This window comes from Cottoperca gobio, chromosome 23 (genome assembly GCF_900634415.1).
Source record: "Cottoperca gobio chromosome 23, fCotGob3.1, whole genome shotgun sequence".
NCBI classification, from domain to species: domain Eukaryota; kingdom Metazoa; phylum Chordata; class Actinopteri; order Perciformes; family Bovichtidae; genus Cottoperca; species Cottoperca gobio.
In genome coordinates, this window is record NC_041377.1 from 6,824,201 (window position 1) to 6,848,494 (window position 24,294).

The window sequence follows — 24,294 nt, forward strand, 5'->3', positions numbered from 1 at the left end:
GGAGCGCAATGTATTTTACACCTGCCAAAAATCCAGTGGTGGAAAAAGTATTTAGACCTTTTACTTAAGTAAAACTAATACCACAATGTACCCATTACCCTACAAGTACCTGTATTCAAAGTGTACTTAAGTTATGGATTAAAAAAAAATGACTCCATTGAGTGGTGCTTTATTATATTATTTAGTTATTACGTTTGCGCATCTGAGCAACTTGAGCAATGTTTTAGTTGGTGTTTATCTAAATTAACTGTTGGTATTATCTGTAATGCCATATTTTAGACCGGTTTAAACCATGTGGTGACGTCAGTCCCGGAGTCTCTGCGGGTGCTGGGGGTCATGAGGAGCTCAACTGAAGGCTGGGATGCCATGCAGCTAATAATAACTACAAACGCTACCATGACGGTGTTCTCCCTCGCCATTCTGCTGTTTTTCAGAGGGTTTACTTTTTCTGAGGCAGGCAACTGTGAAGGTTAGACAGCATGGTGTGAGCAGAAGTTATACACAGTGTGGCTATGGTTTACCAATACTACACTGTGCTGATATCAGCAACAGGTTCTTATTTGAAATGTCAAAATCAGTTATGCATGCCTGTGGCCACACAATTCTCCCAGTAGGCTATAATCTGCCCTGCATGTGTGGACGAAATTGGGCTGCAACCCAACACATTTCTTTTGCTAAATATTTTTACAATGATTTGTGTCAGAATATAGCTGCACGTTTATAAGTAGGCTATATCGTGGAACTGAATCTAAAACTACAGACATATGTTATGTTTTAATATGCAAATTATGCATTATTTTATTAAATATGAGAAATGTGAACATTGGATAAAGCCATTGTTTCATTTTGTTGACATTAGAGTGAAAGGTTTTTACAGAGGACATTTTGAATATCTCTTTGTATCACTCCATAACTCAGAAAACACTGTCAACAGATAAACAGATAAACAAATACAATATTCACCATGTTTTTAGGGTTAAAATGTTATGTAAATCAGGCTATGAATTATAAATTAACAAACCCCTCACCAAAAACATTCATAATACATATAGGAATACAACTGGAACTTTGAGACCTTAACATTTTGACTAAAATATATCACCATGAAACTTCCCCAGTTGATTACTTACTATCAAATTGCATATTCTGAAATATGCACATTAGGCATTATCTAATACTAACCTTTGGTGAATCTAAGATAAATCTACTGATGCAAACAGACACAGTGTAGTGAAATAAACACCTAAATGTGTATTTTGGATGTTTTATTTCCAGTAGTCTGAAAGTGGACATGTTATGGAAGCAAACTAGCCAAAACTCTCAATATTGACCAGTACAACAATGTGTTTGCCTGTAGTTTCTCGTCTTAATTGTGAAACTCACTAAATATATTCATTAAGATATACAGTACATACAAAAATCTGAATTGATGAGCAGCATGCTCACCCCATAATAACGATGAACTGGTGTGCAGTGTGTGTGGACTTTCTCTACAGACTGTATGGCAGTCTGAGCTCAGCCCACAGAGAACTCACTCCTTCCCTGGTGGAGGAAGAGCTGATCCAGGCCTGCTCTGTCGCCCAGGGCAAGGAGGCGAGGCTGGTGAGAACACAGACACAAGCACGGACATGCAGCTTTTGACAAAAACTCGGATCATTTCTACCAAGTAACCATATTAGAGGACATTTGCATTCTTACAATTGGACACCTACTTTTCCATTATCTTCAATCTTTGACCAGAGAGCCACTGCTCTATATTCACTCCTTTTCTAAACTGACACCACTCTACCAGTGGTGGATTCAGAATGTGGCTAGCGGCTGGGCCTGAGTTATAGATATAATATAAGATTTATATATAAGATATAAAATTGTTTTGGAGATGGGAAAAACTGGCAGGCCGGTAGTGAATTTTAGAATGCCTTAGTAACGTTACTTATGTCAGAACTACCACAGGCATGACCAATATGAATGTAATTCCCAGGATACTGGGTTTATCAAAAATGTGTTTCATGTGCTTTCCTAGTGTTACTACCTAGGAGCCACTAGTGATGCAGCAGCCCGCGTCACAGCATCAGTGTCTCGACCTCTGGCCTCCCACGTCCCCGTTGAGAAGATCTGCCAGCGCCTCAGCAGCACAGACACGCAGATCTGTCAGCTCAGATATGGTAAAGTGTATTCAAATGCACAACAAAGACTAACCATTCATTTGCGTGTGGACGCTATATAAAAGTATGTTTCTGTGTCCGCAGAGCCTCAGCTGAAGGATCTGAGCAGTGATGGGCTCAAGAAGTTGAGAGTGTTGGAGCTGAGGAACATTTTAGCCTCGTGGGGAGAAGAGTGTCGAGGCTGTCTGGAGAAACACGAGTTTGTCAGCCTCATCCAGGAGAAAGCAGCGCTGCACGCTCACAGTATGGAACTGTGAACAGTAGTTTGTATCTTCTGCTCCTACCTGTCCACACAGCAAAAAGTCAATTCACTCTTTTATTCTCAAGGATTAACCTACAGACCTTATTTATGTAAATTGAAAATGCCAGTATGCACACTAGAAAGCACTACATTGTTCCATATGGAATGTGCCACAAACATGAAGGAGCTGATATTGTTTTTACAAATGTTTTCCAAGCTGAAAATAGTTATATATCCTGGATTTCTTTGTTTCCAGTTCCCAAATGACAAATTTGTATGTTTTAACATTATTAGTAACACATTAGAGGCACAAACTGGGACACACATGTATTTGTGCTAATGTGTACCTGACTCATAGTAGCCACAGCAATAGCAGCATTGATGCGTTGGAAGATAGAATTTCATAAAATGGTGAACAAGGCCCATTAAATGTATCCAGAAGCCAAGGTGACATCTTTAAAAGGCTTGTTTTATTGGACAAACTCTCCAAAAGACAGAGATAGTCAATTTACAGTGATATAAAATGGCGATAAAATTAGCTTTGGTGTGTCACTATTTCAAAATGGACTTAATGTATTAATTTGCATATGTGTATTTGGATTTTTGCAATTTTCTGTTGATGTTTTAATTAGCTAATCGTTTCAGTTGCATTTGAAAGCACAATTAACTCATTTGAGCCCACATATTGTTTTTTCCTCTATGACACCATGGGCAATCTACAACCTCTTTTTTTAGTTCACAAAATAAATCTAAAGTTCTCAAATAATAAATGTAAACGCAATGAAAACGCAGGCTGAAGATGGCAACATTTTGATTAGAATCAGGAACTGAGAATCTGATCCAAGAGTAACTAATGAAGATGACAAATCTGACCAGTTTTCAATCCTGCTAAAACACATTAGTCAGTACCAGAAACGGCCTGATGGTTAATACAGTTATTTAGGAATATAAACACAAAACTTACTAATTATATAAAGAGATTTGATTAAAATGGGATATATAAACAGGAGGATGAGTTCATGTAAATGGATTGTAAGAAATTGCTCCAGTTGTTTCCTTCACAACAATCGATTCAATAAATTCAAATGTGTTTTGTTACACTGCTTTTTTTATTTCCCTCCTCACCGCCTTTGTCACATTAAATCATTCATTTCTCAAATCCATTATGCAACATATTCCTCAGCTCTAACGCAATGAAAATTGCATGCAATATTTATCCCCCATAACATTTCAAACTGACACAAAAAAACACAATAAATTCAAATTTTTACAAAACATGTATCAAGCCCTCATTTGTTGCAGCAATCACTCACCAGAAAGAGTTCTGACTACAGAATCAAACTTCCTGAACTATCAGACGCTCAGCTCAGCTTTTCCCAGAGCTCAACTTGAAATAAAAAGCTATTTAACGAAATCTTTAGTTATGTAATTACAAACAAAACAGGGACCCACTCGGAAAAAACTCAACAGGGTACCTTTAATAACTTATCACCACTGTCAATATTATAAAAAATATACACACCTCTAACCTTAAAACTGAAACTCACACTGTACATGAACCCAGGATCCTCTAAGTCTGATCTAAACACTTTTTTCTCCTGTGTTTGTGGCTTAAGAACAGATGAGAATGTTTATTTATTTCTAAGGTCCTTAAAAACGGGTGGGAAAAAAAGGTTTTTGCCAGGTGAAAAATAAAAGGTCCAAATACGTTTTGTGTCTGTTGTTGTAATACTCATTTTGGCCACAAGAGGCTGAAGCTCGCCACTTTAGTTTGCTCTCTACTGCAGTCCCATCTCAGAGAACAGTTCCTCTGTGTGAATCTGCCCTCTGTTATAAAGACTCAGTTTGTCCTTCAGTCTCTCCTTGGCTGCGTTTTCCACCACAATGGAGTAAGCTGGAACACACAAAACACAGTAACTGATTACTTTTAGTAGGCATACACATAATACAATACAATAAATAAATGCAAGTGATTGCACTAATTGATTTTTATTTAAGGCTGATGGCAAGATGGCTGTTACGGTCAGGTAAAGTATTTAGGATATTTCCCATAGACTGTATAAAGGAAGTGGACGTATTCGTCGTATTCATCATTAATTTTGATGCTAAATTTGGATGACAAAAACACATTCTTAAAACAAAATGTTATTACCGGAAAAATGAACAATCGACTCTGCAGAGTGTCTTTGAGTACAGCTGAACGCTGAACGACGCCATAGTAGCGACGTAGAGGTAACGACCTGTCAATCACAAGATAGCTATGCCCAAAAGCATACGCTGCCTTATCGTCTATTTTACTCTAAATGGAACCATAATATATAAGAATGAACAATGTGCTGTATTGGAAAAGGCTTGAAACTAGTGATGGAGAACAGAAACTCATCACAAAATTGTGTACTGAGGTAATAAATCAAGTGAGACGTTTTCATTTTGTCATAGACTTCTATACAATCGGACTTCTTTTTGCACCCAGTGGAGTCGCTCTGTGCTGGATACTAGAGAGAATGCAGGTTTAAGCCACTTTCGCATTGGCTTCACTTTTCAGACCTGGAGGTTGCCGCTTGGTATTTCCTTAAAAATGACTTGATCACCCCTCTGAGTACATTATAGACAATCAAATGTGATCATATGCAGGTTTGTGACCCACAGAGTCTTACAAATGTTTCCAAATTCTGCTTCTGTAATGTGGAATCTGACCAACACTTACTCTGAGGACTGACTGGTTGGTTGGAGGTGAAGCCATTGGCCCTGCAGTCCTCGCAGGGCAGACCACCTGTCTCAGCGGGGCAGCTGCACTGTACAGGCCAGCTGCTGTACAGGTCTGCCTCCTCACCAGATGCACCCACAACGTCGCTCAGATATGTCACTTCCGACTGGCTGCATTCACAGGGCCCTGTCTGTGTTAGAGAACCAGGGGGGCTGTGCTGCTCATCGTGCTCTACAGGTATGGAGGAGGAGGTGCTCAGAGGGGCATTAATGGAGTCTTTGTAATCCAGGCTGTGAGGCTGGTCGGCAGGGGGGCAGCTGGGTGGAGGAAGCAGTTTGCTCAATTCCAGAAGTACCTGAAGACAGATAAGATGTATAGTGTTGATCTCATTACTTACATTAAATGGGGGGTTGGGTAGTGATCAGGATTACAGAAGATAAGTAACAATAATCAGCCCAAATTACACTTTTACATTGTCGAGGGATACTTAATTACATTTTTGATGCAGTCTTTAAAATATGGCAATTTTTATATATAGCCAACGCTATTAACTCCTGAAAAGCGCGTCCCACATGTTGTAGTAAACACACAGTACACCTGTAGTATGTGCCAGTACTCTTTTTGCTAGAGTAATTTGATTTGACCAACTGTGAATTTGAAATTTCTTTTTGCATTGAAAATGTTTTGAAAAAATAATATTTGTAGAACTCGTAGAATTTGTGGCTGCATCCATTTAAAAATGTTTTTTTTAAAATATATAATAGAATATTTTCAATGCTGCATTTTGAAGTAATCCAAAAGTAATCCGAAAGCATTCAGATTATATGGATTACATTACTTGTTTAAAAAATTGCCATGTCATTTGTATTCATTAACTGACCAAACCCTGCTTACATGATCCCAGCAGCGTGAATAAAGACCATTAGACGCAGTGGGAAGCGCTAAAAGCTAGCATGTGGACCTTTGAGTTTGCGATATTTTGTGGGGTGAAGGTTTCCTAAAGGCCAAGAAATGAACGTTAATTGCTCACGTTCTCCATGCACGGTCTGCTGCGGTGGCGACTCGCAGTGCAGTCCAAGGCGAGACGCAGCAGGCCGAGGGACACGGCCGTCGGCCACCGACCGGCCTCCGCATCCAAAAACTGCAGGCAAGAGTCCACACCCCCGCTGACCTCCACCTCAGTTACGAGCAGATCTCTCTGACAGAGCAGACACAGAGAGCATGTGGTTGGTGAGTACAGCACGGTACGAGCACTTAATGTGACATCATAAAAAGTGTTAACCCATGCATGAAGTTCCTGTTCTTCAGTGTTGACTCACCAGTGGGGTTTGTTTAGGTTCTTCCCCTATGACCTTCCGGCCTGTTACTGTTTCCATTATAACCTGAGAGGAAGCAAACTGGAATTATTGGCTATTTTCACTACAGTAACATTTACTTATACTATATATATATACACAGCACTCATTTCATAACTCCATATTAAGATGCAAGATACACTGCTTGATTTCTTTTATAGCCAGGTGGAAAGAAAGCTATTACACTTTAAGTACATCTAGTCCAGTACTTAAGTATTTCAAATTGACTTTATATTTAATATTGTACTTTTTACTCCCCTAAATGTATTTAACACCATAGTCAGTAATCACCATTCCAAAGCTGAAAACATCTACGCTGATGGACAGCTTGTCATTTCGGATGTACTCCTCAGAAAGGTATCCCAGGTTGCTGTGGGACCGCGTATCCAGAGTGACTGTACAGAGCTGATTGGCTGAATGAGGACGGAGACGAGACAACCCAACGTCAGACAGCTTGGGTTGCAGGGCATCATCCAAGAGTATGTTAGCACTGTGCAGAAACAAAAACATATGGATGAACTTCATAACTATTATTATGTTTTGAGAAGAAACGCTATGATTGTTTCTTACAGTAGTTCCAGGGACCCCAGTCGGTAGTCCTTGTATGTTAAATATGTTGCTAGTGTTCGGCATGAAGCTGCATTGGTTGCAGGTATTATTGCCTTGTATACAATTAAACATAGTACAAGCGCTGAGGGAGGCAGTGGTTGTACCTGGAGATGTTGCCACAGATCACTGGGCAGGGCTGGGCTGTATGGAGGTGATGCAAGCCTTTTGCAGTTCCCTTAATGATGGTGAGACGCTCTTGCCAGGAGAGAGGGGGCTCTCCAACCTGTACAGTGACAGCATACCATTTCAGATATAACACAAAAATATGCTTTCAAGTAGATTAACATAGTCGGACTAACTTTAGGTATTGGAAAAGTTGATGTAACGCTGGTATCCATGCAGCGAGACTACACAAACCTAAATCCCCTTTCCCACAGTGAAATATGTTTCTGTTATTACTGTCTTTGTTTCTACAACCTAAATGAAGTGGTGGTGATGTCGAGTTGCTCGGACTGCCCCTGTAGTTAGATCACTGTAAGTTGCTCTGGATAAGAGCGTCTGCTAAAGGACAAATAATAATAAAGAAAAATGAAGAAGTGAAACCAAAGCCGAGCACAGTGCTTTGTTGTCGTCACAAGGATTGGGCTGGTAAAAATGAGGCCAGTGAGAGGGATGAGAACTCAATCCAATGATCCAACACACAAAAAACACAATAAATTCTTATTTTTACATAGAAATTATACTTGGGATTTTATTTTTCAGCTCTAAATTGTTCCATTCTTGTTCGTTTCAATATTTTTTTTAAATAAAAATATTTGTTAGGTTCAGTGTTGGGGAGTAACTAGTTACATGTAATCAGTCATTAAATTACAGAATAAATGTAATTGTTTTCCGTTACAGTTACTGAGAACAAAATATGTTACTAGTGAGATGGAGTGAGATCAATCTCAATATTAATTATTATTCATTTAATTATTCATGTAATTGGCTGAAAAGGAGGGAGACATCTGATTGGCTACTAATAATTCCCTTTTTGTAAGAAAATGCATTTGTGAATCAGAATGCAGAGAAGTTCACACACAAAAAGAAGTTTGTAAATTTGGGGCTAGGGTTAACTTTTGTTTATAAATGTAACAAAATCCAAATAGATTTTTGATTTTAAAAAAACTACAAATACTTAAAATAAATACATTTGTGGATTTCTATTACATTTATTTAAAACAAGAAATATTTGTGCGCATCAGAAATATGTTTGTAAACCTTATTTTTCTTCATATGTGGGAATTTTTGTTTTGTGGAGTCATTTTTATGAAAATCACAAACTACATTTGTGAATCCTTCCGTGTGAATTTATTCATATTTAGACTGATCTGACTCCATATCTAAGGAGCTGCCTCTACATCCATGCGTTACATCCCTTTGGCAATATGAGCTCGAATTTTGAGTCTTGTTTTTGATTGGTTCTCTTGTTTGGTTCTCTCCCACTGAGACAAATGTGTAATTTGTGATATTGGGCTATATAAATAAATTGGATTTGATTTGTTTGAATTTTCACCTGAGGAAGCATCTAGCTTTGTTTCCCAGTTTGAAACATTTGTTCGAAAATAAATCCAATAGTAATCAAATGTAATAAAGTTACTTTTATGAAGTAATTTAAAGAGCGTTACGTCACACAGAGCCCTTACCAACATTGGTAAAGTTCTGCAAACGCAAAAATAAAGTTCTACAAGTTCACTTCCTGTTTTCGGATATCGAAAGTGTTACTTAGCAACTCTGGCTTTGTAAACAAGTCGCCGACAGAAACACACTTCCTAATGGAAATACTGCAGGAGGCCCGCAGAGGTTGATAAATGGCAAATGTACCTGATGGTGCAGTCTGTGGAAGAGCGATCCATTAGGGAGGTAAGGAGAGACAACACAGTAGCGGCTCTCTTCAGAAAAACACCACAGCAAGTCTAAGATGTTTGGATGTTTGTACCTGTAACACATCACCACACATCACTTAATGTTGAACAAACTCTATCAGATACATATAGAAAGGTATTTTGAGATGTGACACGTACACAAGTTGAATTTCCATTTCTCTTCTGAAGATATCCCACAGCTTTTTCCATGACGCCATATTTATCTGGAGAGTGATGGATAGGGAATGCATTTCTGTTAGATCCTCTATGCCTCATCATTAATTAGAGGCCAATAGTAGTATACAGAGGTCAAACATATCCCTACATGTCTGTGTACACACAGGACACACATAACTCATACTGATATCAGACTAAGACTATTAGAGTGTTAGAATCAACAATCACCTGTTTAAAAAGCTTCACTGCAATCGTTTTATTTCCAATCTGTGCTCTGTAGATATCAGAAAAGTGGCCTTCTGCAATTCTCATGTCAGGATGAAAATCTCTGGTTCCTTCTATGATGTCTTGGAAAGTGACCTCTAGCTGGAAGGATCCCTTATGAGAGAACAAACAGACAGGATGGTCATTTATTCTTCTTACTGCTCACAGGTCATGCAGGCTGTGGACTTAAAGGCACAGTATGTCATTTTCTGCCACTAGGGGTCTATTAATCAAAACAATAACAAAAGACAGATCTTGGTGGCTTTGTGAAGTAGTGTGGGATCATGGGAGTTTCCACCATCGCCGTGATTGCAGTCAGCCTCTCCTTTATTGTTCATCGTTCAGGAGGATTTTAATGGGAGCTGAATTTTCCATAAAAAATGTAACATATTATACCTTTAACACATTCAACAATGGAACAATTCTACCTTCCATTCAGCGGCTGACTTCTGATCTTTGGACTCTGCATGTTGATTTCTGGGGGACGCAGACGACTCTGAAAGAGACAGATTGCCCAAATATTAAATCAAAGTTCTATTTCTCTTGATAACTGGATCAACATGGTTTGCTGACATCATGCATGCACCACAAAGAGGAATCAAGAAAGGGCTTTACATTTCCCCTCAGTAATGTTACTTCCCTACAAAAGTCATTTATTTGTACATTTGCATTAACAATTATTACAGTTACCCACAACATTTGTAACTTCTTCAAATATTGTGTTCATTGATGTGAAAAACTTGATGTTGATAAATTCAGATAAAGCTGACATGCTGGTCATTGGTCCTGATAACTTAAGATCCAGATGTCCGATGACTAAAATCCTTCATCTGGTTAAAATATACTAAGATCTAAAAAGGTATATGGTAAAAAATGTGGCTTAAAAGTAGATAAAAATAAAAAGTTTGACAGCTTCTGACAGACAACCACATAGATCAAACATTTTTTGACTTTTTATTGTGGAAATAGTACGTATTATACCTTTGACACATTCAACAATGGAATTCTCTTCATTGGCTTCCTATCTATGTCAGATCTAACTTCAAGGAGCTTCTGATGGCTTGCAAAAGTCTAAATGGGCTCGCCCCTTCCTTCCTGTCTGATCTCCTGAAATCTTGACCAGGACTCCCCACTTTCAGAAAACAGGGCTCCTGTCTGTCCCCAGAGTGAAAAAGAAGTAAGTCAGGACCTTTACCTATTGTGCTTCCGTCCTCTGGAATGTCCTTTCTGCTGAAATCAGACATCTTGATTCCAAACTTAAAACTCATCTTTTCACCTTAAGTTTCAGTTAGTGGGTCTCAGTTTCAATGCATCATTGCCTAGTCGTTATTCTACATTTTTGTCCTCCCGACTATTCTGTAAACTTTTTGAAAACAACTGCATCTCTCTAACCCTCTACTTGTTTTTGTCCCACAAGCACATGAGCGTCCAAGGTGTGTGCCTCTATCTCTCCCTATCTATTGCAGACACATACTACAGTGCCCTCCAGAATGATTGGCACCCCTTTAGTAAAAATGTGCAAAACAGGCTGTAAAATGTCTTTTATTGTTTATCGTCTTGGCCTTTCACTCAAAATATTCACACAAATCTGACCTTTTCACCCAGGTAAAATTATTGAAAGAAAAATAAATGTCGACTTTAAATAAATATTTTTCTCCAAAATATGTGTGCCACATTTATTGGCACCCCTTCATTTAATATTTTGTGCAGCCTCCTTTTGCCAGGATTACAGCTCTGAGTCTTCTCCTGTGATGCCTGATGAGGTTGGTGAACACATGGCACGGGATCTGAGACACTTCTTCTACACAATCTCTCCAGATCCTTCAGATTCTGAGGTTGACGCTTGTGGACTCTCCTCTTCTGCTCATCCCACAAATGTTCTATAGGATTTAGGTACGGGGACTGTGATGGCCGTGGCAAAACCTTTATTCTGTGGTCAGTAAACCATTGTTTTGTAGATTTTGAGATGTGCTTTGGATCATTGTCCTGCTGGAAGGTCCAACCACGGCCCATTTTAAGTTTCCGGGCAGAGGCTGTTAGGGTTTCATTTAATATCTGCTGGTATTTGATAGAATCCATGATACCATGTATCCTAACAAGATGTCCAGGGCCTTTGGAAGAAAAACAGCCCCACAACATCAAAGCTCCACCACCATACTTCACAGTGGGTATGAGGTGCTTTTCTGTATGGCTATCTTTCTGTCTACGCCAAACCCACCTTTGACGTTTGTTGCCAAAAAGCTCTATTTTGGTCTCATCTGACCATATAACCCTGTCCCAATCAAAGTCCCAGTAACGTTTGGCAAACTGTAGGCGCTTTAGTTTGTTGTTAATTGACAGCAATGGCTTTTTTCTGGCAACCCTCCCAAACAACTTGTGGTGATGTAGGCGGCGTCTGATGGTCGTTTGAGACTTTCTGACCCCAAGACTCAACTAACCTCTGCAATGCTCCAGCTGTGATCCTTGGAGATTATTTTACCAGAGGAACCATCCTCCTCACGGTGCGTGGCGTCAATGTACACACACGTTCTCTTCCAGGCTGATTCGTAACATCTCCTGTTGCTTTAAACTTCTTAATTATTGCCCTGATAGTGGAAATGGGTCAGATTTGTGTGAATATTTTGAGTGAAAGGCCAAGACGATAAACAATAAAAGACATTTTACAGCCCGTTTTGCAAATTTTTACTAAAGGGGTGCCAATAATTCTGGAGGGCACTGTATCTGCTCAATCTGAATCTAGAGAACCAGAAATGTTTTAAATGTGCTATGCAGATAAATAAGTATATGATCATTGATCGCGGGTACAAGTGGCCGAGATGGGTTTTCTCAGGCGGGTGGCTGGCGTCTCCCTTAGAGATAGGGTGAGAAGCTCAGCCATCCGTGAGAGACTCGGAGTAGAGCCGCTGCTCCTTTACGTTGAAAGGAGACAGTTGAGGTGGTTCGGGAATCTAGTAAGGATGCCACCTGGGCGCCTCCCTAGGGAGGTGTTCCAGGCACGTCCAGCTGGGAGGAGACCCCGGGGAAGACCCAGGACTCGGTGGAGAGATTATATCTCCTCACTGGCCTGGGAACTGCCTCAGGATCCCCCAGTCGGAGCTGGAGGATGTGGCCCGGAGAAGGGAAGATTGGGGTTCCTTACTGGAGCTGCTGCCCCCGCGACCCGACCCCGGATAAGCGGTAGACGATGGATGGATGGATGATCATTGTCTTTAATTGTTTGTAACTGACCTTGAGCTTGACCCGTGAAGAGCTGCAGGGCCCTGAGGTGGCCCATGTCTCGCAGCACATTAAGCAGGTCCTGCACCCTTGAATTCTCCTGAGCCCAGGACCACAGCAGCTCCCTGGTGGGGCTCCGACCTGATGCCTCCATACGCTCAAACATGCGGACTTCTAACAAGCTGGGGACAACTCGGACAGCTGGAGAGCGAGAGAGAGGATGATCATAAAATATGTCAAATCACATACCCACGTATTACACATTAACATGTATATAGGGATGACTAGTCTACACAGCCTTATAATATAGATAGATAGATAGATATATAGATATAGAAATATAGATAGATAGATAGATATATAGATATATAGAAATATAGATAGATAGATAGATAGATAGATAGATAGATAGATAGATAGATAGATAGATAGATATATAGATATATAGAAATATAGATAGATAGATATATAGATATATAGAAATATAGATAGATATATAGAAAGATAGATAGATAGATATATAGAAATATAGATAGATAGAAATATAGATAGATAGATAGATATATAGAAATATAGATAGATAGAAATATAGATAGATAGATAGATAGAAATATAGAAATATAGATAGATATATAGATAGATAGAAATATAGAAATATAGATAGATAGATAGATAGATAGATAGAAATATAGAAATATAGATAGATAGATAGATAGATAGATAGATAGATAGATAGATAGATAGAAATATAGATAGATATATAGATAGATAGATATATAGATAGATAGATAGATATATAGATAGATAGATAGATAGATATATAGAAATATAGATAGATAGATAGATAGATAGATAGATAGATAGATAGATAGATAGATAGATAGATAGATAGATAGATAGATAGATAGATAGATAGATAGATCTCATTTACGTTTCTAGCAGACTAAAAGTTGTAGCCTATCTCAGAGACAACTTCCTGTTACTAGCAGTAAGAAACGAGTCAGTGTATGTGGCTGCGGTAGACCTGCATCTCCATCAAACTCAACCCAAACCTCTAACTAGAATAATAACTATTGTTTCTCACCGAGTACACGCCAGCCGAACCTGTCATCTCCACTGTCCATGATTTTGCAGAACTTTTCGACGACAACCGGAGAGACATCGTAAAGGTAAGTGGAGGGGTCCATTTGCACCGCCGCTCTGACAGTAGGACACTGACACACAGTGCGTGTAGTTCATCGCTGTTGCTCAAATACGGAAACTCCCCCCGGCCTACGTGGAGGACTGACGAAGTCCTTCTTTTGTGAGTCAATCAATAGACGGACTTAAAAAAAACTTGAGTTGCAAGTATGCTAGGAATGTGATAAACACCACATAGTGAACGATGGCGGCGGGAATGGCAAGAGTTGAATGTTACGTGAGATTGTAGTAGCCACTTCCTCCTTTTTGTAGATCCTTAGCCTTGATATTCTTGCCTTGAAATGACATTTACATTGTTCACAACAAACTTTAAGCTGGCCTACTATTAGTTTATGTATTTATTTTGTGTATATATAATAATATTAATATTATGTTTTACAATTTACACTTGAAATGATGAAGGCACTTGCAAATGACAAGTAAGCACAGAATGTAAACCATAACTTTGTGTTAAAGTTGTTATCTTACTTAAGATTTCATCAAACTTATGTTTTCTTTTTACAAAACAAACCAAAACACTGGAAGATCGTAAGCCAGTATGCATACCTGTCAACATTGGCCGGACTCCGCCCATATTTTAACACATAAGAGACGTTCAGGAAATACATGTTTATTTAAAGTATGTATTACTTGTACAGACATGTTTATAAGATTTATGTATTTTATTTGATGATTGACGAGGACTTCCTTGCAATGGCAGAGTTGGGAAGCATGTCAAACATGTACACTGCGACAGGTACAGCTGTGTCTCCATCTATCTCGCGTTCACTGTGACTTTCATCCATATGTAGTCTTCTTCTTCTTCTGTGTTATTGTTCCTGTTTTCTTCTTCTGTGTTTTTACTGGCGGATAACGTTTTTCAGCTAATGTTAAACATAATACTGCCATCTGCTCTACCGGAGGCCACTTTACACTTTTTTTAATTAGGCCTATTTTTTTTTGTTGAAAGGTTAAAAATACGGGATAATTACGGGAAAATATTTAAACGGGAGAAAAACGGGATAGAAGTAAAAATACGGTATAATCCCGGGAAAAACGGGAGGGTTGACAGGTATGCCAGTATGAGGCGTCAGCAGTCTGAATGATCAAATAAAGTGAGCATTTTGCAAAGTAAGTCTTTTAGTGCTAAGTCCACACTTTTTTGTTTCCTGGTGAGTTGCAGTGGAGGGACAGTAACACCATAAGGAGTTTTGTACAAAAGACTGCAGCTGAAGTCTCATATTACTTATAATTACCCAAACTTTGGAATATTGTCCTCCATAATTTACAATAAAATTGCATTATAGGCAGGGATATCCTAATTTCCAGTATGAATGATTACAGCACACTAGGCCAGTTTCAAATATGGACACCTGACTATTGTATATTAGCTGATATCATTCCACTGCAACAGCTCCTTTTCATCCAACACGCTGATGTTTTGAAACCCTGCTGTGAAATGTATTATGTATATAAACTCAATAAACTGAAGTTTCATGAACATTTTTATTATCTGACCATGTTTGAAATACATTTACAGAGTCAATCTGAGCCTAATATGTCAAACAGAGTAGTACTGTATATAGTTCATAAAAAAACAAGAAAAGTGCTCAGGTTTTGGAGTAATTATGCTTAATAAGATGGAAACTAATAGGCTTAATCCTCTCTTAAAGATTCACAAGATAAAAATGTGCACAAGCTAATTAATGAGTTAAGATGAAATATATAAAACTTTTACAGATCAATCAACAAAACACAGGAAGGCAAACATCTCCAATAATCAGTGTTGGTGATGGTTTCATTTATAAAAGCTTCATGAAGCAACATTTTTCATATGGAACAAACTGTCTGACAGCAAAAGCCGAAACCAAAACCCATAATTCAAGGTTACTAAAAACTGATTTTATATTCTGTTTATGCACATTATTTTAAAAGATTTAATAGAGCAGGCATTCATGTCATTTTGTATTTAACTTTGTGATCACTTCTCCTATACCTTATTTATTGATATGATCCATCCCTGGCTGGCTGCACACTAAGATTCACAGCTTTATTGCCATTTGGTATTTCTGATGCAAAAGCACACAACTGATTTTAAGGGCAATATTATCCCTCTTTGATGAAGCTCAACTTTCCGCAATGAAACCTAAGATTATAGACACATCAGCCCCATCTTCTTCATCTCCGTGATACCTGTGGTTATTAAACAAGGGATAGAAACAGTGTCACTCTGACAACAATTGCACAAATGATGAATGTTTACTGAATTGAAAAAGTATATTGAGAATGAATAGAGTACACACCTGGAGCTTACATATCTGATTCTGTAGAGAGAAATAAAAACATGTTTGAGAACCTGTTCTTTATAGCAACAGAGGCTGTATCTTTGAGAGAGAGAGATATAGATACAAAATGCAAAAACAAGTTCAACATGTTAAACGCTCTTTTCCAGCAACAACTGAAATAATAGTCTAGGACATAAATGTATTACTTGTGATATCTCATTAGGGTAACTGGTATATTGTTTTATATTCTTAAATGGTTTTATTTGTATTGAGTTGGGGATCTTAGAACTTGGTTGATTACAGTTTAGCAACACAACATCTAAACTGATAAATATTATAATTTTTCATTTTTTTAATATTTTGTTTTTCTTTCATTATAGTAAACCATACAGTATAGTAATGTGATTGCATAGTGTAATGTATGGCATGTTGTATAGTGTCATAAAACCTAATACTGTAATTAATGGAGGTAGACAGAGAAAGACTAACAGAGAGACGGACACGTACCCCAGAAGTAGTCATTGGATTTTCCCAAGTGAACCACCTTGCAGATGAACTTCTCGTTTGCCAATGGGGTGAAGGGCACATGTTTTGTTAGGTAGTAGTCCCACTTCTCACCGAAGATCAGTTCAGTCTGATTAGCTGAGGACATCACTTTTCCATCCTTGAGCAGTTCAATGTTGATTTCTGGTGGATAGAAGTTGCTCACATGGCAGATGAGGGTGTTGGCTTTCCCGATTGTTCCTGGTTCTCGGCTGTACACCTGTACATTGGGTGCAGCTACCAAGAAACAGAAAAACACACATATACACAAATTATTTGATGAAAATATGATAGAACTGGCATAGATAGACTAATGTAGACTCACTTACAATCTCTATTTTATACATTCTAATTTCTGCCTACTCTCTCTACTATTAAACTACAATGAAACACCTGTGGTATTACAAACCAGAATATCACATTATGTTAAATACATGTATGAAACAACCTGGTGGGGTAGGCTTTGTGTTTGGTCTTGTCACTGCTTAATAGTTTTAACATTTACCGCGTCAGAGTGCCTTCGAATACATTAAATAACTATTATATAACTATTACTATATAACTATTCTGACACTGCATTTTCCACTGGACTATTTATTTACATTTTGCGTTTTAGCAGTAAACTAAACGGTAACATCTATAGTGAGACCTTCTGCCATTTCCGTGTTTTAACACAGTGCCATCGGCACGTAAACAAGTATCCTACTGTAATTACTTACACTCTTTGGCTTCTGAAGGGAGGACGCAGAGCAGACCGACGACAACTGCGAAGGAAAACATCTTCTTGATTTTACCTTCAGTTAGTTTCTGTACTCTAAAGTAATTGTATATTTATCCAAATTACACTGCTTCGCGAGCGAAAAACGAAAGCAAAAATGTCTTCTACTCAACGGTGGGGCGGGGTGTTCATGCTACACTCTAACCCCGCCCACCAAAAGTAGGTTTCGGCATACTCCAAGTATATCAGTCCGGACAAGCTCCACCAATAGAATAATCAAGAGGTGTCGCTAGGCAGAATTTACCACGACATGTTCCTCTCTGTGGCGCAGTTTCATCAAGTAAGCACTCATGTTTGTTTGAGCTGCCTGTGAGGTGCTACATCTTAGCTCATGTATTTGTAGTTTATTAAGAGGTCCTACTATGTGTTATTCTTCACACACACAAATACTAATGACATATTGGATACGTTGACATCATATCAGGTGACTATCTGAAGTTGTTCAAAGTTCATGTCATGCCATTTTACAACAACGCCTAGTGTTGAACAATGACATGTAAATTGTAGCCCGTCATACTACACAGATAGTATATAAATAATTTGTTTGGAATAGAAAAAATACAATTACTTATACATATAGGCTACTTATATACCTAATACACACGAAGTATGTAGGGTGTTAGTAAGCTATAACAACCCTTCCGGCTAGTGTTTCCACTGTTACTCTTTATTATGTAGCTTGTTAACACATACACTGTGATAAATGACCTGATGGGATTATAAAACTACATCCTTATATTAGTCATATGATTATACCAGGAACCTGAACTCAAAGCAGCTTGATGGAATTCAGCCATCATTCATTTAATTATTTACACCTGTGTATACATTTTAACATAAATGTTTTTTATTTTTATGAAATCTCTAATAACTTAATGTTCACTTGCTCTAAATCTGCCAGGTGTCTTTACAACCAATGATCTACATTATTGACTTCTTTTTCCTCCTGCAATGGACCCCTAAAGTGTTACTACTTCATAAGCCACAAAGATAACATATTCATCAATATTACTATGGTAAAAGTATACATTGTAGAGGTTTGTGATTAAAAAAAGGAAGACATCAAGAGGTTTATTTAGTAGTGGGTATTAACAAATACCTTTAAAAAGATCTAAATTGTAGAACACATTTCTATCTAGCTATAAAATAAAAGACGTGAACTCGCCCATCGGGGCCTTTTCTTTTGGCTCTATCAAAAAAGAGAAAGCACGTATACGTTTTTTTTAATCAATCGCATAAAAGCTGGAAAAGTAACATTTGCACTCACCATTGAATGTTTTTTTCATATGCATTATCATGCTTTACGTTGTATTTCATATTAAATATTTCTCACGTATTTTTGGACATTTAGTTTAACAAGGGCAAATGACTTGATACATGATGTCTAGAATTCTGTATTTATCTCCCGTTATGGATGTGATGGGCACTTGGTTGGTCACATGGAAGTGCCAGTCCTCTTTGATTACCCGCTTGCCATCGGGGAGTCGCACTCCATTCTTGAACAGCTGCATGTGGATCTCACGGGGTTGGAAGTCCCTCACATGGCAGAGCAGGGTCTTCTCCTGGCTGTACTCTGCTGGGTTATGTTTGGACACTTGAACCTTGAGTACAGCTACAGGCAACAATGTCTAATAACTTAATGTTCACTTGCTCTAAAGCTGCCAGGTGTCTTTACAACCAATGATGTACATTTAGTGACTTCTTTTTCCTCCTGCAATGGACCCCTAAAGTGTTACTATGTTCTACTTCATAAGCCACAAAGATAACATATTCATCAATATTACTATGATAAAAGTATACATTGTAGAGGTTTGTGATTTAAAAAAAGGAAGACATCAAGGGGTTTTCAAGAGGTATTTATTTAGTAGTGGGTATTAACAAATACCTTTAAAAAAAATTGTAGAACACATTTCTATCTGGTACAGAAAGAACACACCCATTTATTACTAATCTGGCTAATTTGCATTTGATTACCCCATTTAGGTTAAAAAAGAGTGTGCCGAAACAAATATTATAGGCCAAGCAAACACTCATTTAATCACTTCAGTATAATATACACACACTGCTTAATTACAAATTAATAAATGTCCCACAACCTGTGCATTCACACACATTACAATAGCAGGTGGATATTCCCCTTGATAGGATATTGATATTTATGTTTTGTGAAATAAAATTGAAAATTGGGAGAAACTGTGATCCTGTTGATTTGAGATGTGAACAATAAATGCTGCTGGAGACGAGGCCAAAACATCCGGTATCCCTCTGGACTGAGAAAATTATATCAGCGTCAGACAGCAGACAACAACAACAACAACAACAACAACAAACGTCTGACAATCAAATGTGGCACTCATAGTGTGGAGTTGCTTTACTGGAAAATATAAAATAAAGAATGTGAACTCACCACTCTTGGCCTTTTCTGAGAGTTACATGTTTGGGTCTATCAAAAAAGAGAAAGCACGTATACGTTTTTTTTAATCAATCACAAAAAGCTGGTAAAGTAACATTTGCACTTTTTGGACATTTAGTTTAACAAGGGCAAACGACTTGACATCTTACATGATGTCTAGAATTGTGTATTTGCTGCAGACCTACATCAAGATGCATATCCATTTTTAAAAAGCTATCTCTATTAATACAATAACATTGAAATTATCTTTAATTTTAGAGAACCTTTCAGCCTCGGCAAAGGTATGTGGTCTCTGAATGTTTTGAAGTTTAAATAATTTATTTTTCTCTAATCTCTCAGTCGCCCTGAGAGGCAAGTGAAAAACAAAATTGGTGATCCATCTGTATAACTCGGATCAAAACAGTTTTTTCTCCTACTATGCATGATGAAGGGTGAAGCGCATGTTCAAAATATGACTAAAAGCATTCCTGTTTTCTTCCAGGTGAGTTTAAAACATGAATGCATTAAGTCCTATTTAGAACATGGGGTATGGGTACACTTTAGCCTCTTATTTTCACCTAATGTCAGATTGGAAATAAAATCATTAACACAGGAGAGAATTATTTTTTAGATCAGACCCCATCATTTATTTTCTGGGCTTTGATAATGCATCCCATGCGGATACGGTTATATTATTCTGTCCACTTCTTGGTTATAATAACTTTACGCATACATTTTGGCTAACTCACTCCAGACATAGTTGTTTGTGGTATTCCCATGAGTGACCATGCAGATGTACTGTTCTCCGCTGATTGGTTTAAAGGCCACAGTCTTGGTCAGATGGAAGTGCCAGTTCTGTTCGAAGGCCAGGTCAGTCTGGTTGGCATTGGAGATTTCCTCTCCATTCTTCAGCAGCTGGATGCTGATGTCAGGTGGGTGGAAGTCACTCACATAGCAGATCAGGATGTTTTCATAGCCGTACTCTGCTGGCATACGGCTGTACACCTGAACCTTGGCTGGAGCTACAGGCAACAAGGAGAAGGACATTATGTCAAACTACCATTTTACAAGTGACTGATTATACCACATTAAAACTGAAAGGACCCATTCCTCCCTGTGATCGTTTGCTGTACATAGTTCTGTTTGGTACCAGCAATTGATGCCTGAAAAATATGGCCAAAGGGGAAGGAACCAAATATATATTTTCATCTGGAAGTAAAATAAAAAAGGAAATCCAATTGATCAAAGTATAAAAGGAAAAGGAAAGTAAAGTAAAAGATTAGGAGGGTTAGAAGACAATTTTGAAATTCTCCCTCTGGAGTTTGGTTTGCAGCAGGGACGCTAAAAACACCCTTCAGTGTCTGTGTGCATATAAAGTAGGTGAAGCGCGCACTCCCAGCCGAGTTGGGAGGCTATTACAGGAAATCGAAACTGAAATCAGACTGTTGAGGGGAATTCCAGCGAATTAAAAACACGAAACATTTTCTTTATTCTACATCTGACTCTTACATCTGTTTCTGGAGGCTTCTAAAGAGCATCATTTTTTTTTTAAAGCTGTACACCTTATTGCCTGTTTGCATTCTGTATATTTGCAATTAAAAACATATGTTTACGTATGTTTTTACATACGTAAACATATTGTACAACGCTGTGGACAAAAGAGTAATATGGCCTGAATTGTTTGTAGCCATTCAATATGGAAGGCCATTTTTATTTGATAGTTTATAGTATTCTTCAGTTAAATTATTTAAGTTACAGCATCAACAACAACAAAAAATAGTACTTACAGTGTTTGGAGTCAACTGCGAAGGAGACAGCTACAAGAGCAGACAGACAGAAAAGAATCTTCATGTTTGACCAGCTCTTCTTTTGTAGTTTCAACATCACTGAGACGAATGCGACTGCTTTCTTCAGAGAACAGCACTAAACTGAAAGTATAGAGCTCAGCAGAGCTATTAAACGCGCTCTAAGACTGCCCACAAGGGGACATCAGCCAATCCTTAAATTGCACCACACTGTTACGAGGTAAAATATGGCCCAGCAGGTTTGGTTCAGGAGAGCTTTATGGAAACTCCCAAAGACTCATATTCACCACCGTCACAAGCAGAAAAAGATAGATATATAGATAGATTTATAAATATATAGATATATATATATATATATATATATATATAGATATATATATAGATATATATAGATATATATATATATAGATATATATAGATATATATATAGATAGATAGATAGATAGATAGATAGATAGATAGATAGATAGATAGATAGATAGATAGATAGATAGATAGATTTATAAATATATAGATAGATAGATAGATAGATAGATAGATAGATAGATATAGATAGATAGATATAGATATAGATAGATAGATAGATAGATAGATAGATAGATAGATAGATAGATAGATAGATAGATAGATAGATATAGATATAGATAGATAGATAGATAGATAGATAGATAGATAGATAGATAGATAGATTTGTTTTTTATGATTTTGGATAACAATCAATGACCAAAGAGAAACTGAAATTAAGCTTTGAAAAAATGTTTGCCGTTACGGTTGTAGATATGGATGGTTTGCAGTTCTATGGATGTCGGTTCGGTTCGGTTCTGTCGGATGAGTCTGTTCGGGTCTATACCTGGTGAGAACCGTATGCTTCCTCGACCTGTGTCCTGTCACCTGTGCCCCTTTATATACAGACAGCCTAGTGCATTTGATCACCGCCACCAAGTGTCCAAAAATAATATTGCAGGGCTTAAACCAAATAATAATAAGTACCCACAATAACGCAACATGGCTCCTAAAACATCTTTTATGAAATAATATCCTTGAAGCATGTGTTGGCCATGTTGTCTGAGTGTGATCTGGTTTCTTCCCCAGTCCTGCTGTGGTTTTAGTTTCGGCTCTGGGCTCTCTGGTTCTTCTGCTGGCCCTGGCCATGTACAGACACAAACATCCAGTCAACCTCTACCTGCTACTCGTATTTGTAAGCCTTCTTTTGTTTCCAGTCTGTCAAGTAGTTCATCGTTTTTATCTCACTGGCTCAATGTGAACATAACATTTGTAGTAGCTGGCTGGTAGGGATGGGAGTACAGTGTTTTGGCATCGATAAAAGGAATTGAAAACCTCAGAGCCAAACAATTCTGAAGGATTGGACAGTTTGGTTCTCAGCTGGACCCAACCGGTTCTCGATTCCCTTCCCAGCCGGCTGGTGAATGTAACATGTTAAGATGGAGCACTACAATAAATGCTGCACTGTCAAAAACACTTACATATAGACTACAGTGTGTATTTTCACCTTTTATTTATTTCCATATTTACCCGTTTCATTTAGTGGTGCTACATTAGCCTCTGAGTGACTTACAGAAGCTGTATATAATAGCTTTTATTAGCGTGTAAGTGTCACTAATTGTGTCTTGCTTTCAGACTCTGCTGGAAGCAGTTTCTGTGGCCACAGCTTGTAAGTATTTCTTTTTAAGGAGTCAGTTTCAATCCTTTTTGCCTGTTTGCAGACTGTTGACTCCAGTTTTTCTCTCCACAGTGACCTTCTATGAATACTCCACCGTCATGTCATGCCATTTTACAACACAGCCTAGGGTTGAACAATGAAATGTAAATTGTAGCCCTTCATGCTACACATAGACAGTAGCCTATATTAATATTTTAGAGAAAAGAAATTGGTTACTATATAGGCTACTTATATACATAACACACACAAAGTATGTAGGATGTTAGTAAGCTAGGCTATAACAACCTTGTTGGCTAGTGTTTCCACTGTTGCTGTTTATTTTGTAGCTTGTGATAAATGACCTGATGGAATTATAAAACTACATCCTTATATTAGTCATATGTTAGATAGTTATATAGTTATATTATACCAGGAACCTGAACTCAAAGCAGCTTGATGGAATCCAGCCATCATTCATTTCATTATTTACACCTGTGTATACATTTTAGCATACATGTTTTTTATTTTTAATGAAATCTCTAATAACTTAATGTTCACTTGCTCTAAAGCTGCCAGGTGTCTTTACAACCAATGATCTACATTTAGTGACTTCTTTTTCCTCCTGCAATGGACCCCTAACGTGTTACTATGTTCTACTTCATAAGCCACAAAGATAACATATTCATCAATATTACTATGATAAAAGTATACATTGTAGAGGTTTGTGATTAAAAAAAGGCATCAAGGGGTTTATTTAGTAGTGGGTATTAACAAATACCTTTAAAAAGATCTAAATTGTATGCATGTGGATCTCACGGGGTTGGAAGTCCCTCACATGGCAGAGCAGGGTCTTCTCCTGGCTGTGCTCTGCTGGGTTATGTTTGGACACTTGAACCTTTAGTACAGCTACAGACAACAAGGAGAAGCACAATATGCCAAACTAGCAATTAAAACAGAAAGGACCCATTCCTCCTTGTGATCGTTTGCAGTACATAGTTCTGTTCTCAAATTATCTTTAATTTTAGAGAACTTTCCAGCCTTGGCAAAGGTATGTGGTCTCTGAATGTTTTGACG

The 24,294-nt window shown here is 37.9% G+C and overlaps 4 protein-coding genes and 1 long non-coding RNA gene across 5 annotated transcripts; 2 read left to right on the forward strand and 3 right to left on the reverse strand.

The window, feature by feature from the left end:
• Positions 1-333: 333 nt before the first annotated feature.
• cdnf (cerebral dopamine neurotrophic factor) lies at positions 334-3,504 on the forward strand. Its single transcript, XM_029462082.1, has 4 exons — positions 334-469; positions 1,475-1,602; positions 2,024-2,165; positions 2,250-3,504. Exons 1-4 carry the CDS (start codon positions 337-339, stop codon positions 2,420-2,422), a joined length of 576 nt encoding a protein of 191 aa, XP_029317942.1. The 5' UTR covers positions 334-336; the 3' UTR covers positions 2,423-3,504.
• Positions 2,855-13,992, reverse strand: irak3 (interleukin-1 receptor-associated kinase 3). Its single transcript, XM_029462079.1, has 12 exons — positions 13,663-13,992; positions 12,591-12,779; positions 9,791-9,858; positions 9,327-9,476; positions 9,081-9,145; positions 8,881-8,995; positions 7,182-7,300; positions 6,760-6,958; positions 6,433-6,495; positions 6,144-6,311; positions 5,114-5,468; positions 2,855-4,300 (listed from the first exon to the last, which is right to left on the reverse strand). Exons 1-12 carry the CDS (start codon positions 13,763-13,765, stop codon positions 4,185-4,187), a joined length of 1,710 nt encoding a protein of 569 aa, XP_029317939.1. The 5' UTR covers positions 13,766-13,992; the 3' UTR covers positions 2,855-4,184.
• A 1,252-nt stretch (positions 13,993-15,244) lies between these two features.
• LOC115028350 (beta-2-microglobulin-like) lies at positions 15,245-17,493 on the reverse strand. The gene is made up of 4 exons (XM_029462084.1): positions 17,305-17,493; positions 16,550-16,822; positions 16,061-16,081; positions 15,245-15,950 (listed from the first exon to the last, which is right to left on the reverse strand). Exons 1-3 carry the CDS (start codon positions 17,363-17,365, stop codon positions 16,068-16,070), a joined length of 348 nt encoding a protein of 115 aa, XP_029317944.1. The 5' UTR covers positions 17,366-17,493; the 3' UTR covers positions 15,245-15,950; positions 16,061-16,067.
• Positions 17,494-19,322: 1,829 nt separating this feature from the next.
• LOC115028349 (beta-2-microglobulin-like) lies at positions 19,323-21,700 on the reverse strand. Its single transcript, XM_029462083.1, has 4 exons — positions 21,543-21,700; positions 20,505-20,777; positions 19,771-19,806; positions 19,323-19,633 (listed from the first exon to the last, which is right to left on the reverse strand). The coding sequence occupies exons 1-3, from the start codon at positions 21,637-21,639 to the stop codon at positions 19,793-19,795; spliced, it is 384 nt and encodes a 127-aa protein (XP_029317943.1). The 5' UTR covers positions 21,640-21,700; the 3' UTR covers positions 19,323-19,633; positions 19,771-19,792.
• An 897-nt stretch (positions 21,701-22,597) lies between these two features.
• Positions 22,598-23,340, forward strand: LOC115028351 (uncharacterized). The gene is made up of 3 exons (XR_003834556.1): positions 22,598-22,758; positions 23,199-23,232; positions 23,314-23,340. It is a non-coding gene; the product is annotated as an uncharacterized LOC115028351 (long non-coding RNA).
• The last annotated feature ends 954 nt before the right edge of the window (positions 23,341-24,294 follow it).

What these genes read in the sequence shown, in the direction of transcription:
- LOC115028350 (XM_029462084.1), bottom strand. Translation starts at nt 17,365, where the DNA reads ATGTTTTCCTTCGCAGTTGTCGTCGGTCTGCTCTGCGTCCTCCCTTCA. An exon ending in CCCTTCAGAAGCCAAAGAGT is followed by an intron (nt 16,823 to 17,304) that starts GTAAGTAATTAC and finishes GTTTCTTGGTAG; the next exon opens with CTGCACCCAATGTACAGGTG.
- irak3 (XM_029462079.1), bottom strand. Translation starts at nt 13,765, where the DNA reads ATGGACCCCTCCACTTACCTTTACGATGTCTCTCCGGTTGTCGTCGAA. An exon ending in TCCACAGACTGCACCATCAG is followed by an intron (nt 7,301 to 8,880) that starts GTACATTTGCCA and finishes GTCACTGTACAG; the next exon opens with GTTGGAGAGCCCCCTCTCTC. An exon ending in ATCTGTGGCAACATCTCCAG is followed by an intron (nt 6,959 to 7,181) that starts GTACAACCACTG and finishes GTTTCTGCACAG; the next exon opens with TGCTAACATACTCTTGGATG.
- LOC115028349 (XM_029462083.1), bottom strand. Translation starts at nt 21,639, where the DNA reads ATGTTGAAACTACAAAAGAAGAGCTGGTCAAACATGAAGATTCTTTTC. An exon ending in CGCAGTTGACTCCAAACACT is followed by an intron (nt 20,778 to 21,542) that starts GTAAGTACTATT and finishes TGTTGCCTGTAG; the next exon opens with CTCCAGCCAAGGTTCAGGTG.
- cdnf (XM_029462082.1), top strand. Translation starts at nt 337, where the DNA reads ATGAGGAGCTCAACTGAAGGCTGGGATGCCATGCAGCTAATAATAACT. An exon ending in TGAGGCAGGCAACTGTGAAG is followed by an intron (nt 470 to 1,474) that starts GTTAGACAGCAT and finishes ACTGGTGTGCAG; the next exon opens with TGTGTGTGGACTTTCTCTAC. An exon ending in GATCTGTCAGCTCAGATATG is followed by an intron (nt 2,166 to 2,249) that starts GTAAAGTGTATT and finishes CTGTGTCCGCAG; the next exon opens with AGCCTCAGCTGAAGGATCTG.